At 33.6% G+C, this 25,870-nt stretch overlaps 1 protein-coding gene across 3 annotated transcripts in view; it reads right to left on the bottom strand.

Moving 5' to 3' along the window:
* XIRP2 (xin actin binding repeat containing 2) overlaps window positions 1-25,870 on the bottom strand; it is a 406,258-nt gene that overhangs the window by 126,392 nt on the left and 253,996 nt on the right. For all 3 annotated transcript variants that reach the window (XM_074215791.1, XM_074215789.1, XM_074215788.1), the window contains exon 2: window positions 20,451-20,604. In XM_074215791.1, coding sequence (XP_074071892.1) covers window positions 20,451-20,604 — 154 coding nt within the window. The remainder of the gene's footprint in view (window positions 1-20,450; window positions 20,605-25,870) is intronic.

Genomic DNA, 25,870 nt, shown 5'->3' on the forward strand with positions numbered 1-25,870 from the left:
TACTGGTGATCAGTCATGCTCAGAATGCTCTATTCTTTCACCTTTACCTCTTAGACTAAAAGCTTAGGTCAAATCTCACCTCCTACAAGAGGCCTTTCCCAATCTTACCAGTTACTAATGTCTAATCTTTTGAGATAACTTTCAATCTACTATTTATGGAGCTTATATATATCTAGAAGGTTACATGTTATTTTCTTGTTTAGAAAGTCCATCTATACTAGAAAGTAATTTGAAGTTATGCCCAAAGGGCTATTAAATTGTGCATATTCTTTGAGACAGTGGTATCAATATTAGATCTCTAACCTGTGAACACTGAATTGACCAATAAAAGGAAGAAAATGAATTATATGTACAAAAATATTTACAGCAGCTCTTTTTGTGGTTGCAAGTAATTAGAATCTGACTCTGATCTCCATTAAGGGAAATGACTGAACAAGTTATGATATATGAATGTTATAGAATATTCCTGAGCTATGAGAAATGAAAAGGGATGTTTTCAGAAAAACCTGGGAAGATTTGGATGAAATTTGTACAGAGTAAAGCGAACAAAACGAGAACAGCTTAATAACAGTAATATTTTAAAGATAATCAACTTTGAATGACTTAATAACTCTCATTAACACTGACAGAGTCTGGATTGAAGCATCTCTCCTCAACCTTTTTCTTTTTTTTCTCAAAGGGAAGGGGAAATGGAAGAAGAAAATTTGAAACAAAAAATATATAATTGAATACTATTTTCAAAAAGAATATAAGTTCCTTAAGGGCAGGGGCGATTTTTCCCTTCTTTTGGAAAATTAATACCTAGCACAGTGTCCAATGCATACTGAACAGTTAATAAATGCTTGCTGATAGACTGAATAGTTCTTTTCTTGATGCCTAAAATTCTGAGCAGCTCTTTATTATCCTTAAACAAACAAACAAAAACCACTTCATTGACCCTCAATTTATTGTCCCAGTCATAGAATTTTAGAGTTGTTTGCTCCTGGAATTTGTATTCAAATCCATATCTAATCCTGAATCTCCCCACACACATATTAGATAAGGAGCCACCAAAGTTCTCTCAGAAATACACTTGTAAAAAATACACTAAAGAAGCACATTTCACTTTGGATGAGCTCCAATTATTAGGAGACTTCTACCCATCATACTTATTTCTGTCCTCTCATGTCAAGCAAAACAATTATAATTTTCTGCCATCTGTCCTCCTTTTAGGTACTGTATGACAGTTTCTATGTACTAAATCTTTACTTCTCTTGGCTAAGTTAGTCCAGCTTCTTCAATGTATTCTCACAATGTTGTGTTACAAGAGAAATGGGTTTTTGTTGTTTTTGCTGTTCATTGTCAAAAAAAAAAGCATGAGTTGCTATTCATTCTCAAAAAAGACCATGACATCAGGAAGATGATTTCATGACATGCACATGATTTGGTTGAGTGGGGGCTGGAGTGTACTGTGCAATGTAACCAGCCTTTCTTTCTCCTCCAAAACCATTTTCATCCAGTGGTTAAGATATGGAGATGGTCCAGGAAGGGAGAAAATCAGGGTTAAGTGACTTACCTAGAGTCACACAGCTAGTTAGAGTTAGGTTAATGAGAATCTTGTCTAAAGTTAGATTTGACCTCATGACCAATTTTGGGTTGTTGCTTTATCCACTGTGCCACCTGGCTGCCCAGAATTGGATTTAAGAGAGAAGGAGTTGTACAGTCATCAACCTCACGCTCTTCTCCAGGGTCATTTGAGGTCAGTGAAAAGACAATGGTCAGGAATTAGACTCCAATGCAGTGGGAGTCTTCACTTGAGATGAACTCCTTTACTATAGTGTCCCCCCACCCCAGCTTCTCTCTCAGTTTATCAGTGACCTTCCCAAACAATGGGCCCTAGAACTGGATGCAATAGGCTAGAATGATATAATTTATTCAAGGAAGAGTACAATAGCACTGCATTCAGTCAAGAAACATTTAATAAACACTACTTGCCAGTCACTGTGTTAAGAACTGTGTAAAAGACAGTCCAAGACTTCAAGGAATTTATAATCTATTGGGATTGACACTTTCATAGATAGGTGCATACATTATTCCTTTTTAAAAAAATACATCATTGATTCATCGAATTTCCAGCTCACTAAAATGCTTAGCTCTTTTATTCAGATGAATTAATGAATTTTTGAACTCCAGTGTATCTTTCAATTTATCCCTATTACATTTTAACATCTTAAATTCAGTTTGATATTCTAGACTGGCAACTTTTGGGGGTAGGATCCTGCCATCCAGCATGTCACCTATGCTTCAGAGCCTTGGATCATCATTGGATTTGATAAGGATGGGTTTAGTTATCATTTCCACAGTATATTTTCATTTTTAGTTCTCTTATTTTTTTCAACATAGCTCTAATATATACCTCTTACTACTTATGACATAGTCATTCCTTTTTTTTTTATTAACTTTTTCTGGCCTTAAGGTCTTTTCCCCTAGATCTGTTATTATCTGTCACACTACACTAGCTTATTCAGATTCTTCTAGTCTAGTCAACCTTCTTATTCATGTCTTGGAATCCAGAGAGGTCATAAATTTAGAGTTGTAAGGGCACTTGTTAGCTATCTAGCCTAACTTTCTCATTTTACAGATAAGGTAGAAGAGCAGATAAGATGATATCCAGAAAGATGAAGCTACTAATTCAAGGTCACACAGGTAGTAGCAGTTATGGGAGCTGAATCCAGAATTTATGGCCTCAAATTCAGTGTTTTCATTATTTGATTGAAAAAAAGTATAAGATTAGGGGTGGCTAGGTGGCCCACTGGATAAAGCACTGGCCCTGGAATCAGGAGTACCTGGGTTCAAATCAGACACTTAATAATTACCTAGCTGCGTGGCCTTGGGCAAGCCACTTAACCTCATTTGCCTTACCAAAATCTAAAAAAAAATTTTAAAAAGCATAAGATAAGAAGTGAATTTCAAATATATATATATATATATATATATATATATATATATATATATAATCAGTTGATTTGAATAAGCAGACTTACTGATAAATTTGTCAAACTGAGAATGCAAACAGAATGAGATTTTTAAAAAGTATTATGTTATGGACAATCCTATCTAAGAAAAAAAACTGTCAGGTATATCAGATTGCTTCAAAAGTCACTTTAAACTGATTTACAAATATGACAATAGAAAAGTGAACTGCTATTACCTCTCTAACAACTTGTCATCCACAGAATCATAAACAGTTCAGGAATATATCTAACTTGCCAAAAGCATATACTCAGATTTGGAATTTAGATAGTAATATAATTTCTACATTTAAAAACTTATAATAGCTAAAGGATAGTTACACACACACACACACACACACACACACATACATAGACAGATCAAAATTATCTGCTTTGGAATGAACTCAAGATCCTCCTGAATATTTACCTCTTCCATAAAGTTTTCCTTGATTTAGCTTTTATGTTCATAAACTGCTAGTCCTTTGATATTGAAAAGGTCCACACTGACCAACCAAGCAATTGACAGCATGAGTTATACAATTATCTAATTGGGAAGAAAAGATGCATAAATGTACTCGTAAAAGGAGTTTTGCTTCTTATACTATGCTAACAACAACAGAAATTTGTATAATAAAATTCTAATGATATATTTTCTCATTTCAGTATAGCAGCAATCCTGTGAGGGAGGGCATTGTCCCCATTTTTATAAAGAAAAAAATAAGTTTTGAGAGTGTAAGGATTTTTTCCCATAGTCATACAATATGTGGCATAAACAGAATGTGAACCTGGGATTTTGACTAAAAAGACCAATAGTTATATGAGTGTTGTCCAAAATATTTTGATCATCCATTCCTTTAAGCAGAAAAGAAAAAAGAGCATATATATATATATCCAATATATTTATATTTACTTTTAAATATATACCTTGTCATACTAATAATTGCAAACATTAAATATTTATACAAAAATAGATATTTGAAAGAGAAATAACAAAATGGTATTTGATGCTATAGTCATTAGGTAACCACTAAAATATAGGAATGTCATGGTCAGATTTATACTTTAGGAAAATTATTGTGGCAATTGTAGGGAGGATGGATTGGAGTAGATGTAGAAGAAAATACAGGGAGACCAAACAGAAACCTCTTGCAATACTCAAAGCAGAAGGTGATGGGGACCTTAATCAGTGTTGTACCTTTGTGAGAAGAAAGAAGTGAGTATTTGGGAGACAGTCTGTGAAGGTGTTAATTATAAGATTTGATAATTGATTACCGAGGGGCAAAATAGGGGAAGATAGTAAGGGACTAAATGAAAGAATATATATTAAACTTTTAGTCTGGACCAAGAATTATGCTAAGAACTTCTAATATAAATCACTGTCCTAAAGAGGTTTAAATTATAAAAAGAAGTCAATGAAGTCATGAACCATGGATTGTGCTAAATCCATTTACAAATTTGATCCTCATAAACAATCCATGATGTAGATACCAGTATTTATCCTGATTTTACAATTGAGAAACTAAGGCAGACAGTTTAATAGTCTTGCCCAGGGTCACTCTTCTAATAGATCTGTATTTGAATTCAGGTCTTTCTGACTTTAAGTCCAGTGTTTTATTCACTGCATGACTTAGTTGCCAGGGAAGGGTTCTTTGTTCAGAAAAGTCACAGGGATGTGAATGGAACAGTAGGATAGACCTCTTCTAGAGTCAGTTAATAGTATTTGTGTGATTACAGTTCATAGAAAGAGAGGTAGAAAGGGGTAGAGGTAGAAGGAGGCATCCTTGTGTCAGAAGGATGGAAAATGATTGATGTGAAGAAGAGGATGCAGAGTTCCAGGGAGTTCAAAGTTGAGTGTCTTAGCACTTCCCAGGCATGATCTCTGGACATCTGGTTTGGAGAATGGAATAACAATCACAGCAGGGCAGAAAATGGTCAAGATGAATTCAAGAATATTATTTCAGGGAATTCAGAGCTGAATGAATTTGAGGTGTTGCAGATGTTACCGAGTTGTCTGTGTGATAAGAAGGATGGTGATTGAAAAATTCAAAAGAGAAATGGGTTTTAGGGAAAAAGATAAAGTAGATTTTGCAGATTGCAACTCATCTATTCCTACTCATAATGTATCCCTCACTCTGTCCTATCCAAAATAGAAAGGGGAAACTTTTGCCTATGTGTTATTTCACTAGAGCACAGAGCCAGTTCATGGGTGCCTGTTACAGATGAAAGGAGTTCTGGGGGAAGGATATGAAAAAATGCTAGAGGTATGGGGTTAAGTTTTACCAATAGTACTTGCACAAAGACTATTCTGAGTACTAGAATGTAATTTATATTATAACCTCCCTGAGTGGGGGCATGCCAGGGCAAAAAAGGGAGAAATTGTGAGTTTGCACTGTTATTTAAGAGGAATGAGGAAACATGATTGTATTCAAATTAGCTCTGGGGGTGGGTGAGGATAGGATATGGCATTTTTCTGTTTTTTTGAAAGGTTGGTCACACACATCTTATAGGAAATTGAAGTTTCCAGTATGGAGACTTATACAGTTCTCACACTTGTGTCTAATAGACCCTTTGTAAATATTTGTTAAGTAAATCGAGAAAGAAAGAATGCAAGTAAAAAAAACCTAAACTCATAAAGGATACAAGCTTTATATTTTCCAATATTAGTCCCCAATCAAATATATGCACAAGGTAGAAAAAAAAGCAGTTATGTGCTTGAAGTTAAGGCCCTTTTGTAAGTATTTCCCCTTCATGTGGTCCAAGACCTTATAAAAAGCAGTGGCTGCTTAGGTAGCAATTGTGCCTATAAAAATGAGTAATAAAGTCAAAATTGTAGAACTTAGAGGCTGTTTCAAAAAACAAGAAAAGATATAGATGGATGTTAAGTTAGAAATACAAATGTTCCGCTAATAAACTAGTATTCTGTTCATTCTGATCTTAGTATATCAAAATAAGCATTAGACTGACAAGGGGTTGTGCACAGAACCCATCATCGCTTTACCTACAACTCATATGCTAATTCATGACAAGACTAAAAAGGAAAGTTTCAATTCTTATAAGATAAAACATTCTCATCTCTTTGTGTGATAAAGTGGAAGTGAATGTCTGTTTGAAAGCTAGTTCTCTTCCAATAAAAAATAAATCCTTTTCTGTCTACTTTTTCCCCAAAATCTATATGCATTTGATTCATTTTCTATTGCAAAGTATGCCTTCACATGTAATTCAATTCACTGGTTAACATTTAACAGAATTTTTTCCCCCAAGTCATTAACAACTCCCAATATCACTTAAGATGTCTGGCATTATTGTTTATTATGAACCACTTGAAATGCAAATCACTTATGCAAAATTCTGTATAAACTCTTGGGACAAAATCAAGATTGCCTACTATATATGAACAAAATATTGAGACTTCATAGCATTCCCCACTCTCATTGTCAAAAAAAAAAAAGAAAAAAGCATACACGCTGTTTATTCCTGTAACAGAATCCAAGCTTTGTTCATTAGTCTTTGAAATATGTCATTCATTTCACTTAAAATGAAATTAGGATTTATTTCAAGTCATCTAACTTTACAACATTCTGTGCAAAAAAAATTCACTTCTCCCTTTTAAAATCTTTACAAAACTTGCAAAACTGTGACAAAATTCCACAAAATTGAAAAGAAATTGAAAGCTGCATTAGAGTATAACAAAATGTGACATCAACCTTTCTTCAGAGAAAAGAGTTTGGCTGTCCTCTCTTCCCAAATGACCATATTTACACATGGGATTAGAAACTATGTTGTAGTCTCATCTTTTGTAACTTAAGAATGTTTGTAAATAGTATGAAAAAGCTTCTGCAAAGACCCTAATATGCATTCATAATTCCAAACAGGGCCTGTCTGAATTGGCATGTTCTTCTATAACATATGCACAGTGAAATCACATTTGCTGATTCTCTCAGAAAATCTGAAATTATTCTGTAATTGTACTGTTTTCACTTATATCTAACATTAAATAATATAACTGGAAAACAAAGACTCTAAAGGTCTCTATATTAGCCCTCATTCAAGTGTTCAGGTAAAGATGGGGAAATTGTGCTAGGATTTAGAACAGGTTAAGAATTTCGTTTCTGGTTGAAATCTGGTAGGAGATAATTAGATAATTAACACTTTCTCATTTGTAAATCCTTTAGGAGTAATGGAAAGGTAAGGAGATTTAAGTTCTAAATCTGATTGTACTGCTAATTTGGGGGTCTTCAAGAAGAAAGTATTTCACTTCTATGGGGCTCAGTTTTCTAAAAGGGGATAAGCATAAATGACTGCTGAAATCTATTTCAGCACTAACCTTTATTACCATTATATTACTGTAAACATATATTTAAGATATGCTTTGTCTCTTTTTTTGATGAGAGTAAGGGACATTTAAAACCATTTCAATAAGTGGCCCAGTCAGTGCTTGGCTATCAGGTACAGATGAAGAAACTGAGGCTGGTGCTCAAATGGATAGAAGACAGTGCTTGGAGGGAAAACATCAAAATTCATAGTCTCCTGTAGATACTTATTATGTGAGCCTAGGTAAATGACTTAACCTCTCTATGCCTCATTCCTTATTTGGAAAAAGAGGGACTTGGACTCAATGAATTCTAAGATCTCTAATGGGTAGTTCTAAATATAAATCAACTCTTAGAAGGTGTGAAGATGGGGACCCAGGGATGGAACTTTACCCACCAAGCAACTCTCTCAACAGAAATATCTCTTGACATGCAAAGCCCTATCTCCTTATTTGCCACCTTAAAGTTTCTATAGCCTAAAGAAATATCCATGAAACAAATAAGGAAAATCTGTGAAAATTTGTTTCATCATGGTTACTTGCTCAAAACAGCATTAAATGAAATTGAATCTAAGCTTTCCCCTATATTTGCACATGGCAATGGTCTTCCAACTACTGCTAAGGAGAAACATAGGAATTGAGTCATAGCTGTTACGACATGACAGCATTAAACCAGTTTGGAAGAATACTCTCAAATTCTGCTCTGATGTTCATGAACAAGCAATGCCATTACTAAGCACAACAAGGTTAGCATGACAACATTGCCCATAATAAACTTGGGAATCATCAAGAATTTCAAGTAGGGGAAATTACAATTATAACATGAAACAATCATTATTTTTCAATGCATTAGGCAATGATTATTTTTAATACTTCTCCCTTAAGTAAACAAAACTATTTGTAGAACTTTTTTCATCATAGGTAGGTACTGATCCAATAGAATTCTTCAACCAGGACTAAAGTAACCTCTGACTGGGACTGAAAGTACTGTTCTAATTGGGTCTTCATATACTATTTCACCAGTTTGGACCTGACATATTAAAAGTTTAGAATGACGCACTGACTTTATTCATAGGGAATTATTTTAGTGTGTCTCCATTATGACACATGTGATTTGTATGACCAGGATTGGAATTGGGATCTGAATATTACAAATACTGATATAAATAACCAAATACAAAAACTTGCCTATTTTACAAAAACAGTGTTTTGAAAAGTGAATTTTGTCTGGCCTGGAGGGTGAAATATAGAAAGATTGTTTTCATAGAACTTACTAAATTCAAATTTAAGAAATCCAAAATAATATAGTTAATTAATCCAGATAGTCTAAAAAGAGATTCAGTTAAAGGTCAATAACAAAATGTACAAGGTAACACTGATCCAAAAGTCTTGTAAATTTATTTTTAAAAGTTATGTTTTTCAAAGATAAAGTTAAAGGAAGTATCAGAATAAAACATTCTGAAAAGAAAAGTGCTACTAAATGCTTAAAAAGGCGATCCCTTTCAAGGTTACATCATCTGAATAGGAGTAAGATGCTTAGGACCTATTTTTCCATTTCCAAAATTAGGGGTCTGTCTTTTTCTTGGATGGTGGAAGACCCATGATTAAGTTGCACTGTCTGCCCCATCCCATTACATTTTACATAGGTGAAGTCATGTTTGACTGCATACTAAGCATAGCATCAAAGGGGGAAAGGCTTTGTAATGGGACCGTCTGGCTCCACCATTCCGTCATTCCTTTAACTCCTAGTGGTTGGGGAGGCAGTATGATTAAAGTAAGAAGAAAGCCAAGAGAGAGATAGTAGTCCATTTTTGTCTTTGTACCCTCAACACCTACTACTGTGACTGGCACATAATAGGTGTTTAATAAATTTTCATTGAAAGCTTGATTGATCTGACATTTTGAAAATTAGGTTCACAATCCCAGTTCTGATACTTAATAGCCCTGAACACCAGCAAGTTATTTAATCTTCTTGCATCTGTTTCCTCATTTGTTAAAAAAAAGTATAATAATATCTGAACTCTCACTTCTCAGCTATCTCCAAACTATGCCACCTGCTCTTGTGCCATCATCCTCATCTCCTCCCAGTGGAAATTTGAACTCTTTCCCTATATTCACCTTGAGGACTTTTATGTGTACTTTTAACTTAGTTTGCTTAGATTTAGGTCACTATTTTGTCACTTCCAAACCATAACATACATCTATAATCACCACCCCCCACTTTTCAGCTCCCTTGAAAGTATTTTTCTCAAATAGAAAAGGTCATTGAAGGCAAAAATGCTTTTATTTTCATCCTAAGTGCAACTTAAATTTGCTCTATTAACTGAACTCCTGGTTTGACACCTACTTTTGACTATTCTCTGAGTGTCTATTTGATCTATATCATCTGTTCAGACTTATGACTTTCATCTAATTCTGTCATTCTTTGGAGACTTCCATTTCTGGTCTTCATTTGTCCAGTCCATACTACTACCATTCAAGAACATTTGTGACAAATCTATATAATATAAAATTCCCATTATGGTATGCTCCATAGATTTCAAAGCAACTGAATATGCATATTTTAGCATTTGTCATCCATTATAGAAGTTCACAATGACCTAGAGAAATACATTAAATTTGCAAATATTTCATTTATCCAATCAGAACATAAAATCGGTCTTGTATTCCATATTGGCAAATCAAAGCATATGGGTCTTCCACTCGAAGACTGATATGTGTGTGTGTGTGTGTGTGTGTGTGTGTGTGTGTGTGTGTGTGTGTTATTGTTGCTGTTGATGTTGTTTTTTGCTATGCAAAGAAGCTATTCATTTCTTTCTTATCTGCTTTAATCACCGAGAAACCCTGATGATCTTGCCCTTCCAGTTTGATTATTTTCGAGGGACTAAATAAAATTAACCATTCTTGGCCTCTTAAAATAATACCTCCCTTATCAGCCTTAATACTGAATGGGCCTTGCTTCAATCAAACTGTAACCTGGGAAAGAATTTAACTTAATAAGGCCAAGATCTCCCAGTGTATACAGGACCATTTCCAGCCATCCTGATCCATATCTGATTACTGGATCCAAATGGTATTGGAGGAGAAAGTAAGATGTTGACTTTTGCAGAGCCACCATTCACAATGCAATTCATTTGCAAGTCATGGCATCACCTCCCTGATGTAAAAACAATAAAAACAAGGTAACTTTTCAATGATACCCAACTTTTTTTTTTGTATACCAGATAATAGAGCCACCACATTTTTTTCTAAGTTACACTATGCCCCACTGTGCAAATATATTATTCTCAACTGATCAGGAACCCCTTAAATTTGGGACTTCAGAAAATTTCCTCCAAATTTAATCTTATTTTGCCCAAAATTTCATGAAAAAAAGCATATTTATTTTCACTGAAACTCCAACTAAGGAAAACATTCTCTAGGGTCGAATGTACAAAGTTGAAATAAAATTATAGTCTTTTTTTAAAAATAGTATTCAGTTGTTTTCAGTCTCAAGGAAATGATTTGGATTTAAGGTGATTACTGTTTCTAGTTCATATCATTTGATGTCATCAAACTCTAAATCTCACCCTGACAGTTTAGTATTACTGAACTCAACCTTGGTTACAGATTTTTTTCTTATCAATATATAGCAATATTAGAGCATTTCAATAAACTGATTTATGGTGGCCATGTAAAAAGAATCATGAATAGGTCTTTAATAGCATTTTTCTCAGAATAGGACATTTCTCTTAGCTATCCATTCCTGCAAGCCTCTTGATTTAACTTTGGAATTTTCTTTGACTTGCTAACTCTATCAGGTCCCAAGCTCTCTGGGTAGACTATTGGAATAAAATAAGTGAAGATGTTCTTATTTCTCAGAAAAAAAGTGAAATCTATAACAACTCAAGTCTCTCATAGAATAGGTGAGTTATTGATTGTTTGCACGCATAAAATTCGAAAAAAGTATTATAAATTATGGGTATTCCTAGTACATTTTGAATTTTATCCCACTTTCAAAATTTTGGTTTTAAAACACATTTTCAGATGTAGTTTGATTTATAAAAGTACTTTTATTCTGTGGCATCTCTTCAATTCTTTAGAATGTTGTATTTTTATTGAAAAATGAATATGTGGGGACAGCTAGGTGGTGCAGTGGATAAAGCACTGGCCTGGAGTCAGGAGTACCTGGGTTCAAATCCAGTCTCAAACACTTAATAATTACCTAGCTGTGTGGCCTTAGGCAAGCCACTTACCCCCATTGCCTTGCAAAAACCTAAAAAAAAAGAATATGTGGTATTATTTCACATGATATATTAATACCACCATGCAAAAACCATCATTTTATAAATAATATTATTGAATCACATCTTTGATATTTTCTCAGAGGATGATCCCTTCTAATTGACTCTGAAATGTTTCTGAACTAGGGATCATTATTTCCTCTCAAGACAGTCAAGTTCACAGCAGTCTAATCCAGTATTTAGGCTATGTGAGACATACTATGTATGATATACAATAGTCTTCCTTGTCCTGTATACACAATGAGACACATAGAGCCATGGTATCATCACATTAGATGAGCATTTTCAATGTGGAACTCTCCAAAGAGCCATAAACCTGTAAATATTCTTTGATTGAGCAATATTAATACTAGGCTTATATCCAAAAGAAATCATAAAAATGAAAGTCTCGCATGTTCAAAAATATTTATAGCAGTTCTTTTTGTAGTGGCAAAGAATTGGAAATTGAGGGGATGCCCATCAATTAGGGAATGGATGAACAAGTTATGGCTTATGAATGCTATGGAGTATATGAATACTATTGTTCTATAAGAAATCATGAGTAGTAGGACTTTAAAGAAACATGAAAAAAATTACATGATGCTGAGTGAAGGGAATAGAACCAAGAAACATTGTACACATTAACAACAGCATCATGAGATGATCAAATATTATGAATGCAGCTCCTCTCAGCAGTTCATAGATCAAGGACAATCCTGAGACACCATGGACAATGCCATATCCACATCTAGAGAAAAAAACCAAGGAATCTGAATGCACATTGTGATCACTTTTTAAAAACTTCTCTTATTTTTTTTCCTTCATTATCTGATGATAGTCTTTCCCCTTTGTTCTAATTCCTCTTACACAAAATGACTAAACTGCACATATGTTAAAAAGGAATGTGTATGTACAACTTTTACCAGATTGCTTGCTACCATGGGAAGGGGAGAGGGAAGGGAGAGAGTGGAAGAGAGAGTTACTGCAAACTTGCAAATGTGAACTGGTTCTAGTATCTTTGGTAAAAGTCAGAGAAGTTGAGAGGTGAAAAGTACTTCAGGATTTGTAGAGCTAAATCCATACACAAAAGCCATTCTCATTATCATGTACTGAACTAGCACTTGTCCAACCTTTGATTGAAGTAAAGAGGGAGACTCTTTACCTCTTGAGATGCCCCATTCTACTTTTGGAAAGTTTCATTGTTAGCATTTTTCTCCTGACATCAAACATAAAACTTCTTTGCAATTTCCACACATTGTTCTTTGTTCTAATATGCGGGCCAAATAGAACATAGATAATTATCTCCAGTAGTGACAGTCATACAAATACATGAAGACTATCATGTTTCTCCTGAGTCTTCTCCAGATTGTTCATGTACCATCATTACTCCTTGAGAACTATTTGCTTGACAGAAAACTAGTTATTGTTTCTTTAGTTAAGAGCTAAAATACAATTTATTCTGAATTCATCTTTCGGATAAATGTGTGTGTGTGTGTGTGTGTGTGTGTGTGTGTGTGTGTGTGTGTGGGTGTGGGTGTGGGTGTGGGTGTGAGAGAGAGAGAGAGAGAGAGAGAGAGAGAAAGAAAGACAGAGACAGAGGGACACAGAGTCAGAGTGAGAGAACAGAAACAAAAATAGAGAAAGCATCATGTAGAGAGATAAGGAATTTACAGAGAGATTCAACTCAGAGACTTTCAAAGCATTGGAAACATCAGTCTCATTCATTTAATAGAGCTATATTTGATACATCCTATCAAATCATAAAAAAATTAAGAACCATTCACACAAGAATATAAAAGTCATAGGATATCCAACTTTCAGAAGATACTTGACATGAGGATTGGCATGGAAAGCACAACTTTCACAGCAGTGAAGGGTCCATGGGAATATTTTGATACTTTAGGGGATTCTCTCTGTGATGCCATTGTCTGGTACCATAGTCTGATGCCAAAGATTGAAGGTGACTAATTCTGATCTAAAATTAATAATGGTCCTTTTTAATCTGGACTAGCCACTTTAAGAACCGTCTAATAAGTAAATTAAAAATTTTTTTCAGGCATGTCAGCAGTGTTTGCCTTTTCATGACCCCAATGAGATTTTCTTTGTAAAGATACTGGAGTGGTTTGCTATTGCCTTCTCCAGCTCATTTTTACAGATGAGTAAATTGAGGCAAATAGGGTTAAGTGTCTTGTCCAATGTTACACAGTTTGTAAATGTTGAAGGCCAGACTGGAACTCAGGAAAATGAGTCTTCCTGACTCCTAAACCCAGAACTCCACTAAAGCTACTTTTCTGTTAAAAAAAAAAACCCAAAACTCAAAGGAAACTATGAGAGCAGCTGCTGGTATAAAACAACAAGGATAGCTGCAAATATATACAGAACATAGAAAATACTATTGCAGAAATCATTTGAATTGAATCCCTATCATACCCTATATATTTCTCTACCTTAAATCCTCAGTCAAAGGTTTATGCTATTAGCCTTTCATTTATTTCATTTTTTACTATTATAGGACCCCTTTGACAGTCTAGTGATTATTGAGATCATCTGCTGTTGGGTCTGCCTGCCTCAAGTCTCTCCCCACTCCAATTTAATCTCTATTCAGCCACTAACATGATATTACTAAAGCATTAGTTCAATCACAGGCACCCCTTTACTCAAATTCCAGTGACTTCCCATTATTGCCTCTAAAATCAAATTCAAAATGCTCTGTTTGGCCTCCCAAGTCCTTCCTAATCTTGTTGCTTCTTTCCAGTCTTCTTATACCTTATTCCATGACACATACTCTTCAATCCACTGCAAAAAATCCACTGATCTCCTGATTGTTTCATAAATAGAACACTCTTAACTCTTGACTCTAGAGATCATTTCTGACTGACCCCCCCATTCCTGGAAGATTTTCCATGAAATCCCTGACCTCTTTTAAGCCCTAATTAAAATCCCATCTTCCACAGAAAGTATTTCTCAATCCCTCTTAATAAGATTGCCTTCCTTTTTTGTTAATGATTTCCTACTTTGACTGTATATTGCTTGCTTTGTATAAATTTATTTTCATTTTGCCCATTAAAGTATAAGTTCCTTTAGAGTAGGCTCTCTGTTTTACTTCTTTTTGAAAGCCCAGCACTTAGGACGAAGCAAACATTTAATACATGCTTATTGATTAATTTGTGAAGTCTATGGACTCCTTCTCTGAATAATAGTCTTAAATTCATAAAATAAAATGCCTAATATTACAAAGAAAATTAATAATAATGAAATATAATATATATATACAATATATATATATATTAAAGTTTACAGACCCCAGATTACCTTTAAACTTTAACTGATTGTGCCCAAAAGTAATGAGTATGACTATAACATTAAACCAACATGAGTGGCCAAATGACTTATGTGAATATCTTAGCAACCTATCCAAGTAACAATAAAGCATCTACAATTCTAGAATGATGGTGCATATGCTTTGAGAGACAAAGGATAGCACCTTTGATAATTTCTCACTAATTGGGGTTCCTTAGTGGTCTAGGGTCCTTTGTCACACTATTTTGGGGGAAGATGTGAGTCACTGCTCCCTGAGCTGACCTTTGGGGAATGTGGGCTTTCTATATAGTCCCTCATTGGATTCAATATCACCACTTAGATACTCAACAAGTAGATGATTCCAGAAAAGATTGGCTATCCCAGGTCATATGCCAAAAATTTATATTTAAGACTTCAATCCCCTTGAAATCATAGTGGAAAATCACAATTGTTTTTGTTCTCGCATTTCTATGAAATCCATGCAATAAGAATAATAATTGAAATTCTCTGAAGAAAAAGCTTGTATTTAGAATCTTTTCCATCAAGGCTTTTGATAACTTATCTTTACTGAAATTAAGAATCTGCTATGAGGACAGAGAAATAATGCTACCCATTTATAAAAAGATGTTGCTAGGTACAAGAAATAAGTAATGTGTCTGGTAAAGAGACATTACTGTGAGCAGGAGATATAGATTTCCTTGAGACACTCCCCAGACACCAGATCTAAAAGTCTATTTTGTGATTCTCATTAGAGAAGAACAAATCATTTGTAGAAGTGACACTAATACCTTTTGCTGATGCTGGTCTGTGACTAAAAATTAGTTATGTTCTAAATTTTAGAAGGAACTCTATTGCTTTAGATGACATTTAATGTTAAATATACAAGTATTTCATTCCATTTTTCATAGACACCATTGGTATTTATCAGATTACTGCTTCCTGGTCTGAGCCTTTTAGTATTTCCATGATGAATAAGCCCTAGGAAATTTATCATGGAAAAGAAATATGGACTTAACAGTAGACTTTACTTTTACTTTAATAAAACCATTACCTTTCAACAGTTTGAAAATGAAACAAGAAAGAAAAACTTGGCAATTATATCCACAGAAAAAGTTCTCTCTAGTTTTTGAAGACTTCTTTAGAGTGGAAATTAACATTTAGATTTTAAATACTTAGATCTAAATTAATTTAGATTTCTATTGATATGAAGATATTCTGTTCTCCACTCATCCATGTCCTCAATACTACAGGTAAGTGTTCAGAATCATAGGGATTTAGGAAGTATAGTTCTTCTGATGAATAACTATCTCTTAAAAACATGAGATTAAACAAAAAGTAAGATACAGAAGTATGAAAAAGGTGAGAGAAAGTGACAGGGATAGAGAAATAGTGAGAGAAAGAGTAAAAGAGGATGAAAGTAAGAGTAAGAGAGAAGATGAGAGTTTGAGAGAGATTGCAAAAGGATGAGAGTGAGAAAGAAAATGAGAGAATGAGAGAGTGTGAGTGTGAGAAAGGAATAAGATATAAAATTTGTACTTTTTCAATATTTTGGTAATAATGTAAGGATATATGATACCTCTAGTTTGGAAGAAAAATTTAAAACTAACAGCCTGTTTTGTTAAAGCTGTCAGAGAAAACAAATGACCTTTTTAAGAATAAAGAATGAATTTAGCTTTAATGAAGCTGAATAAGAAAGAGAAATGTGGCAGGTAATTTCCAAAGCTTTCTATAAAAAGCCTTGGAAACAAGAATCTTTAATGTATGGCTTTTATCTGTTAGCTTTTTATAGGCTCATGACTTAGAAAATTAAATTTTAAAATTATGACTCCAAGAGCAAAAGCTGAGAAGAGGAGAGAATGCTGTGGTAAAGGGTTTTGAACAATATAAATATATATATATATGTATATATACACACACATATATATATTATATGTATACACACATATGTATACATACATATATATGCAAATATATATATGTACATTATACACTTAATCAACATGGTCCAATTCATATGTGCTTGCATTCTGATGCATTGTTAGATCCACAAGGATTTCATGAGAAAAAAAAATAAGCCTATTGGCATAACACATTGCTCAACCTTCACCACCTTAGACCTTTCGTTATTCATTCTCTAATCTACTCATTTTAGAAATCACTAAAAGAAGTTGGTTGAACCAGTCTGTGAATTAGAGAAATCACAATGAATCGTCACAGTCTTGTATATAGTTTTCAATTTTACTTCAGTATTTCTTAAACATTTCTTTCCTATATTCCAGGTTTTATCACCTACCTTCAAATCCTAAAACTTCCCAGGTTCTAGTATACAAGAAGCACATTACAAATTTAGGAACTAAATAATCATATCTGGTGCCAATATCTTTTTCTATAGAAGAACAACTGATTTCTCATTCAAGGAAGATTGAAAGAGGACAAAACTGAGCAGTCACCTAAAGAGGAAAGCTAAAATTAGAGACATTATATACAAGACTGGAGGTAAACAGGATGATCTTTAGGATGTACAGGGAATGAAATTAATTCTCAGGTATGTTGCCAGATTTGGTCACTGAGACTTGATCAGTTTCTAAACTGTTTTTTTCCCCAGATTAGATTCCTTTTTAGGAGACTGAAGTCAGAGTATTAGCTAGCTTCATTTCGATCAAAAATAAATAAAATAGAGTTTTTGAACTGGAAGAAACCTTGGATATCTTCTTCAAAAAATAAGATAACTCATTTAAGGCTTGAAACTCAAAGCAAATTGTCACTGATTGTTGATATATATATATATATATATACACACATGTATAAATACATACATATATATACATATATATATATATATATGAAAGCATATGTAAAACCAATTTAAATCTTTTGAAGTCATATATAGAATGACTAAGTCTGGTTCCTTTCAGTCATAGAATAATAGATTTAGAGTTGAAAAGGACATTCAAAGTCTTATAGTTTACCTCTTTTCATTAACAGGGGAGGAAATAGGCTCACAGATGTGACATAATTTTGCCCAAAGTCTCATAAATAGTAAGTAGCAGAGTCAGAAGACCTCATATTAAGTTCTCTGATTCCAAATCCTCCTTCCTTCAATGATCTTTTTATGTTTAACTACTTTATATGTGATCAACTGCCACAACCAGTCTTTATTTGTACAACCCACACTGGAGGCAAACAGGATGAAGAAGAGAGAGATTTGAAGACTTCTTTCAGACCCATACATTTTTTTCCCTTTTTTGAATAAGTTCTCAGAGTGTGACATTAACTGTGTTATTTATTGTATGAGGTTTGTCAAGAATTCTTTTATAGAAATGTCCCCCCCTCCCTTTTCTCAGCACATTGGGACAGAGTAGTGAATCTAATTGAAGTCCCTGATTGTTATATTCCTATGAGAATAGCAAGCTGGGGGACTAGGAGGAAGAGCTAAAGAAATATCCCTCCCTTCTCTCAGTAGAGAGTCTGGGGGACTACTAGGGCATTTGTGGTTACTGTATTAATTTTTGTTTTCTTTGTTACATGTGAAGATTTAATTCTGGATTAAAGGAGAGCAGGAAGCATTTTCAGAAACAAAAGGCATTAATAGGATCTACTTTTTAAAAACATTCTATTGCATTTGTCTAAGATAATGCTGATCATTGTGTAACCATGGATGACTGGAAGCCATAGGCATATTACACAAGACTAAGAGTTACCCTTTCCCAGTAATGAAAAGCCCTTAACTAACTGAAAGGAGTTGTTGGTCTTGTCCTGGTTGGAAAAAATATGTGAGCAAGGCAGAAGGCTTGGTGTAATTTTTCTCATTTAATAATTTTGACTCTAAATTTAAACTAACATTTTGAATATCCCCTACAACTGCAATACATGATTACTTCTTGGCAAAGAACATAGTCTACAACAATAATGATCACATTTCTAGAACCTCCTGATAAAAGTCTGCAAATGACAATGATTAGGTAACCTATGCATTGGACATTATCTTTAGTGGGCAGCAAGGCTGGGCAGCTAGATGACACATTAAATAGAATCAGAGTGCTAAGCTTGGAGTCAGGTAAACTTTTCTTTCTGATTTTAAATCCGAACTCAGACATTAAATGTGTGATCCCAGGAAAGTCATTTAACCCTGTTGGCCTCAGTTTCCTCATCTGTAAAAGGAGCTGAAGAAGAAAATTGCAAACTAATATCTTTATCAAGAAATCTCAAATGGGGTTACAAAAGAATAAGGTAGGATTGAAAAATGACTGAACAGCAATGGGGATGAACTCATTCAATTCTTTTCTGTGCTTAAATTTCTTTTGTCACCCCAATCTTTCCCTTTTCCTCTCATAATATCTACAGTCCTTACAGCTATTCCTTTTGAATTTTGTTGTCTTCAATATGTTCCTCTTTTGACAGAAACACAGATCATTAAAACTAGAAACTCCTAACACAATTACTTAATTTTACAGAGCAGTAACTAACTTGAACCTTAGAGACACAAAATGTCTTTCCCAAGGCTACAGCAACTTGCACCAGCCCCGCTATTGGAATCTCTCTCTAGTGCCATAGAGGCACAAATGAGTATACATTGAAGCAGAAGACACTAACCACTGAATTTTGTAAAGATATAATGTGCAGGATGGCAAGAATATTCATTGAAATTAGTGGCAATAGTTTATGGGTAAGTTTATTTTTTCCAGATTTTGAAAGACAGTACACAAAAAGTCCACATTATTAAACTTGTTTTCAATGTGAAAACTTGTTATATGAGAGCATATTTTGAAGGATCATCTGAAAGTCAGATAATATTTTTCTTTTAACAAACGTTACTAATCTTAAATTATACTTGGTTAAAATGGAAAATCTTGTTAGTTCCTCTTCAAATGTGATAAATGCTTCTTCCATTTTTCAATAAATTATTTATATTTTGCACTTCTGTCATTGTTGAAAATTATGGTAATGATATAATTTCAAACATATGAGCTATTAACATTTTAATGGCATTTGAAAAACATTAATCAAATTTATATGTTTTTCTCCCAAAATGTGACACTGTCCTGTCACATTTTATACCAAATTCATTAGGCACATTTAGTTTAATCGACTGAAGACAAGCTGCTGGAAGGCCTTTTTTTATTTTTTATTTTGCAAGTGACAGGCAGTCATACTTCATTCTTTTTCTACCCACTGACTTAGTGAAACAAATATGGTTTTTCTTTTTGTCACAAAAAGAGTAGCTAGAAGATTATCCAATGCATTGTTCCCTAAGTATAGTTTTGTAAACAAATGATTGCAGTGATTTATTTGCAGCTAATTAACTTATTCAGAGCTTTAGGACATAGGAGATTGGCATGTTGGATGCCTTCTGCAACAAAATTCTTGTCCTGGTTTTTACAAACTTAAAGAAAAAGTGCACTTAAAAAAATCCTTATTTTTATTTTGCCAAATTGTGATGTTTTGTTAGAAAGTGAGCCATCTGCTGTCTCATCAGTTTTTCCCCCCTCACTGTTTTGAGAAGCAAACCTACCCACACATTTTATTAGCTTACTTGCATCGAACAAGGTGCTATGCCAAGAAATCAGATCAAAGTGTTATGCTAACCTTCAAAGTTGTTGCTGTGACCACTTTCAGATGACATCTTGTCAAAAGATGTTTTCCCACCTTTCTTGTCTGGATCTTTCACAGGACTGATGGGCCGGCTACTGGGCTGGCTCTTCAATGCTGGAGAACACAAACTTCGCTCGGTTTCCACTTCCTGTTAGAAGACATTAAGGGGATGTGTGTTAAAAGCTATCAGTAGGAAACAGATGTGGTTTTCAGGGGGTTGGGAAGGCAAGAGAAAAAGAGAGGGAGAGAGGAAGGGGGGCTTCCATCAAAAGGAATATTTTCCAATAAGCTTCAGGGTAAATTTCTATAACTTTGCTGAGAAATGAATGTATACTATTCAGTTTACATCTCAGGCACCAGTTCAATTTCTGATTTAGCTTTTTTTCCCCATGAGGCTTTTTCCTCCTTTCTCACAAAGAAAGAGAGAGAGTGGAAATAAGGGTCATAATCTAACACAATACATGCTAATGTATGCAGTTTATAGAGTCCAGAAAAAGTCAATAGACTGAAATTCAAAAATAAAAAAATTAATATATCAAAATTATGTGTTGGATACAGAAGGAAATAAGATTCAAAAAAAAATTCATGCACATCTTGTGATATTGCAAAAGATGTATAAGCATCTGAAATAAAAAAAAACAGTGCAGTTTTATGCCACTAAATAAAATAAAAGAGAGGTAAAACACCTTTTCTTTTTCTACAGTGATTCCAGACTGTCTTTCACAGAAAATATTTTGGGAAATGTATATTTATAATTAAATCTTTGATAATTTTATTTTTGTAAAAATCTAAAAAAGAGGGGAAAATATTCATTAGGTTCACAAACTGGGAAGCCAGTTTTTCTAATTTGCTAGTCTGCTAGTATAAAAAGGTACAGTTCTTGGAGTACTGAATTTGTTGTCAGAGAGACTTAGGTTCCAAGCCTATCTGTAATGCTTAATAGTTATATGGCAAAAGGCACACAACTAACTTCTCTGAGCATCATTTTCCTTGCTTGTAAAATACTTATGATGTCATAGGATTATTGTAAAGTTTCAATGAAATCATGCTTAAAGAGCTTTAATACTCTAGAAATGTCCACTATTAATGTTACCTAGCAAAACAAAGTAGAAGCTCTGGGACAAAAACCTTGGAAGAAAAATATATGCCAAGCTGTAAGTTAAATTTGAAAAAATTGGGAAAATAGGCAGAAGGTTCTCTTCTCTTTGCTCATGATATTGGATGTTCACCCTCAGAGTTCCTGGCACAGAGTAAATGCTTAATAATTGCTTGTTGACTTGCTGACTTCTAAACAAACAAGGAAGTAATGTAACGAGTCACTTTTCACATTTATTGAATCTTCAGTAGAGGATTTAATGAATGTGACTTCAGGTTTGAGAGGTAGCTCCCAGCTCTAAAAGCACTTTTTACAGTAGATTACTTTGCTGCATCTTCATCTGTCACAGGAAAAAAAAAACAGAGTTCTTTGGCTAAATAACCTTTTTTGCATATTTTCTGAAATGCACATCAATTAAAATAGCTGCTAAACAATTTCAATGTGCTGTGTCCTATTTGCATATATTTAATCATCACTTGTTTAAGCAAACTATATGGTTTCATTGTTCATAATTCTTTTTTATTATTGTCATCAGTAATTGAAGTTGGGTCCAAAGTGTGTTAGGCTAAATCAACCCAAGATTTTTTCTATGTTTTTAATGCCATTTTTATCCATTACTGGACAGTTATGTAAAACCTTGGGGGGGGGGCAATGTATGTTTCAAAGAATGAAGGAAGTTTACCCTTAATAATTATCATTCAATGTTTATTGAGCAAAGTACCTCAGGACCACCTTCTGTGCCCGTCACCCATCATAAATTCCAATTTGTAAAAGAAATAAAATAGCTTGCACTCTATTCAAGACATAAGTGGGAAAATAATGCAAATTTGGTAGTGAAATATTTCTATTTACTGTATTTGAAAGTCCAAGCTACTACAGCCATTCATTCTTGACTACTGTGCTATTAGAAATGAAGAGCAACCTGATTTCAGTAAACCTAGAAAGACTTATATGAACTGATACAAAGTGACATGAGCAGAACCAGAAGAACACTGTACCCAGTAACAGCAGCATTGTGTATTCTCAGCAAAACAATAGTTCAAGGCAAGTCCAAAGGACTTAAGATGGAAAATGCTATCCAGATCTAGAGCAAAAACTGCTGGAATCTGAAGGTAGATCAAAGTATACTATTTTAACTTTATTTTTGCAGTTTTTATTCTTCTGGTCTTTTTAAAATTCACAACATGACTAATATGAAACTATGTTTTACCTGATTGCACGTGTTTATCCTATAGTAAATTAGGGAAAGGAGGGTAAAAGGGAAGGAGAAAATTTAGAACATAATTTTTTAAATGTATGTTAAAATTGCCTTTATATGTAATTGATGGAAAACCATTTAAAAAGGGAAAAAAAGTTTATTCTAGAAAAGGCACATTTCCCCAAACACCTTGTCAACATAGACCTTGATATTCTGTGACTTTACTACAAAGGCAGATAATGAAAAATGTGTTGGGAAATGTTCCAGCTTAAGAAATATTTTTAAAAAAAGGAGTTAAAATAGTGGAAAGAGTACTGATTTTTTTTTAAATTAAAAGACCTGATTTAAATTAATTCTGGAATTAATTAATTCTGCTACTATGTGATCTTGTTAGTCTTATCTGTTAGTCTTCTCTCCTACTCCACTGATCTACTATATATATACATATGTGTATGTATATATATATATATATATACATATATATATATATATGTATATATATATATGTCAGCATTGCAAATTTGGTGGTCTACAATTAAATTATCTTTCCCCATCTCTCCTCTTTATTTTCACACTTTTCAGAACTGTTTCTTGCCTTACGTTCCTCTATAATAATGTAAGTATCTTAAGGTTGGGGATTGTCTTTTGGTTTGTTGCCTTGGCTTTTATTTTTATCTGTAATCTAAGTACATAATATAGTGGACACTTAATACATGTTTTATCCAATAGTTTATATTCCTGCAGGGTGGGTATAAAAAAAATTAAATGACTCTAACTTAGGCAAAATAAAACAAAACAAAACAAAAAGATTAGTCATTCATTAAAGTGTGTGTCATTTCCAGGTGACTAGGTTGTGCAGTGGATAGAGCACCGGCTCTGGAGTCAGGAGTACCTGAGTTCAAGTCTAACCTCAGACACTTAATAATTATCTAGCTGTGTGGCCTTGGGCAAGCCCAGTTGCCTTGTAAAAAAATGTGTGTCATTTCCAAATTAGCTATCAAAATAGCCAGTCTATCAATAAGTTAATGTAACAGCCAAATGAATACTAAATTTAAGGGAAAAATGAAAAATCTAAGAAAGCACCATGTAGAACTGAATATTTCCAACTCTCCCTACTTAAATACAATAAGGTATATGAAAAATAAAGAAGTTTAATCAAGATAAGATATTTATAATATATTATATAATATTTAATATTTATTATTTATTATATATCTATAAGATATATTAGATATAATCACTATATATCACTAAGTGATATATAATCACTATTACTATAACTATATATCACTATAATCACTAAGATTTGATCACTTTGATATCACTATGGGATCCAAAACATGCTCAAATTCCTTGTCCTGCAGAAGTCAAGAGCAATAAGTGACACAAACTCTCATGCATTGCATCATAGAGGAATATTGAAAATGATAGTAAACATTACCTAATAGAACAAGAAAACCCTTAAGAGGTTATAAACCTGCAAATGCACAGTAAAGACTTAACTATACCAGAAAGGGGGGGGGGGTATAAGATTATAAAATCAAAAGAGAGAAAGTAATCAATGTGAAATAAAATGTTACATCTAGCCTTATTTTTGAAAATTATAAAACCACAGTATTTGGATTCTGTTTCCTGATGCACAAGAAGATAATCTATATAAGGTATTATTATATAATTATTATAGTATTATATGAGGTATTATATATGTGTATATGTGTGTGTGTGTGTGTGTGTGTGTGTGTGTGTGTGTGTGTATGTGTGTGTGTGTGTGTGTGTGTGTATTATATAAGGTATTCTCCCTAGAGCATTTGTTTGGGGTTTCCCCTCTTCTTCTATACTATTTTTCCTTGGAGATCTCATTAACTCCCTGCCATATGTTTAATTATTCTCACTATACAGATTATTACTATAACTATATATCCATCCTATGTTTATCGTGAAATCATATAACACCTTTCAGATACCCCAAACCCTATATGTCCAAAATGAAACGATATCTTTCTCTCCAAACTCTACCCTTTTCTAACTTTCCTATCACTGTTTTAGGGCACCATTGAACTGCAAATCATACAAGCTTATAGCCTTGATATCATTTTTGAATCCTTATTTGTACTACTCCACATATCCAAAATTGTATAGGTGGGGGGGGCAGAGGATGGAGTTCCAGACCTGAAATCAGGAAGACATGGTTTAAATTCAACCTCAGATACTTACTAATTATGTGACCCTGAGAAAGTCACTTAGCTCCTGTTTGCCTCAATTTCCTTAGTACCTACCTCTTGGTGTTAATGTGAGGATAAAATGAAATAATAATTGTAAAGTGCCTGGCATAATGCCTATAATCTAGTAAACACTGTATAAATATTAATTATTATTATTTTCCATTTATTTCCACTGATTCAGACAGAGAGAGAGAGAGAGAGAGAGAGAGAGAGAGAGAGAGAGTGAGTACAGGACCTATCTTACTGCCAAATACAAAATTTCGGATTGGTCTCTCTGTCTCAAGACTCTCCCCACTCTAGTTCATCCTCCACTTATCAGTCAAAGTGAATTTCCAAAAATATAGGTGCTATCATTTTATTCCACCATAGCACTGCACTCAAAAGCATTTTGCATTTCTTATTACCTATAGAATCTAATAATAATAGTTAGAAGTTATATAACATTTCAAGTTTTATAAAGTGCTATGTGAATATTAATTATTTTTATACAACAACCCTATAAAGTAGGTGAATTGGTGTCAGTCTCAAAAAAACTTGGAAGATCACAAAAAGAATTTTAAAAACTAAATAAAAGAAGTAGAGGGGGGAAATTAGGAAAATAAGTGAGAGTGGTGCAGGAAAATCATGAAAAAAGATTCAACAGCTTGTTAAAGGAGGGATTAAAATACTTCAAATAGTAAAAAGAAACAAAAAATTCCATTTTAGAGTTTGTCAAATGGACAAAAGTATTAAAAATTATTTGAAGAAAAGAATTTAGAGTAAAATTCATTATATGGAAAAGAAAACAAAAAAAGTTCACTAAAAATGTAATTCCTTAAAAATAGAATTGGACAAAAGAGGACTAATGACTTTATAAGGCATCATGAAGTAACAAAATGAAACCAAAAGAAAGAAAAAA

The sequence above is a fragment of the Macrotis lagotis genome, chromosome 1, assembly GCF_037893015.1.
Source record: "Macrotis lagotis isolate mMagLag1 chromosome 1, bilby.v1.9.chrom.fasta, whole genome shotgun sequence".
Lineage (NCBI taxonomy): Eukaryota > Metazoa > Chordata > Mammalia > Peramelemorphia > Peramelidae > Macrotis > Macrotis lagotis.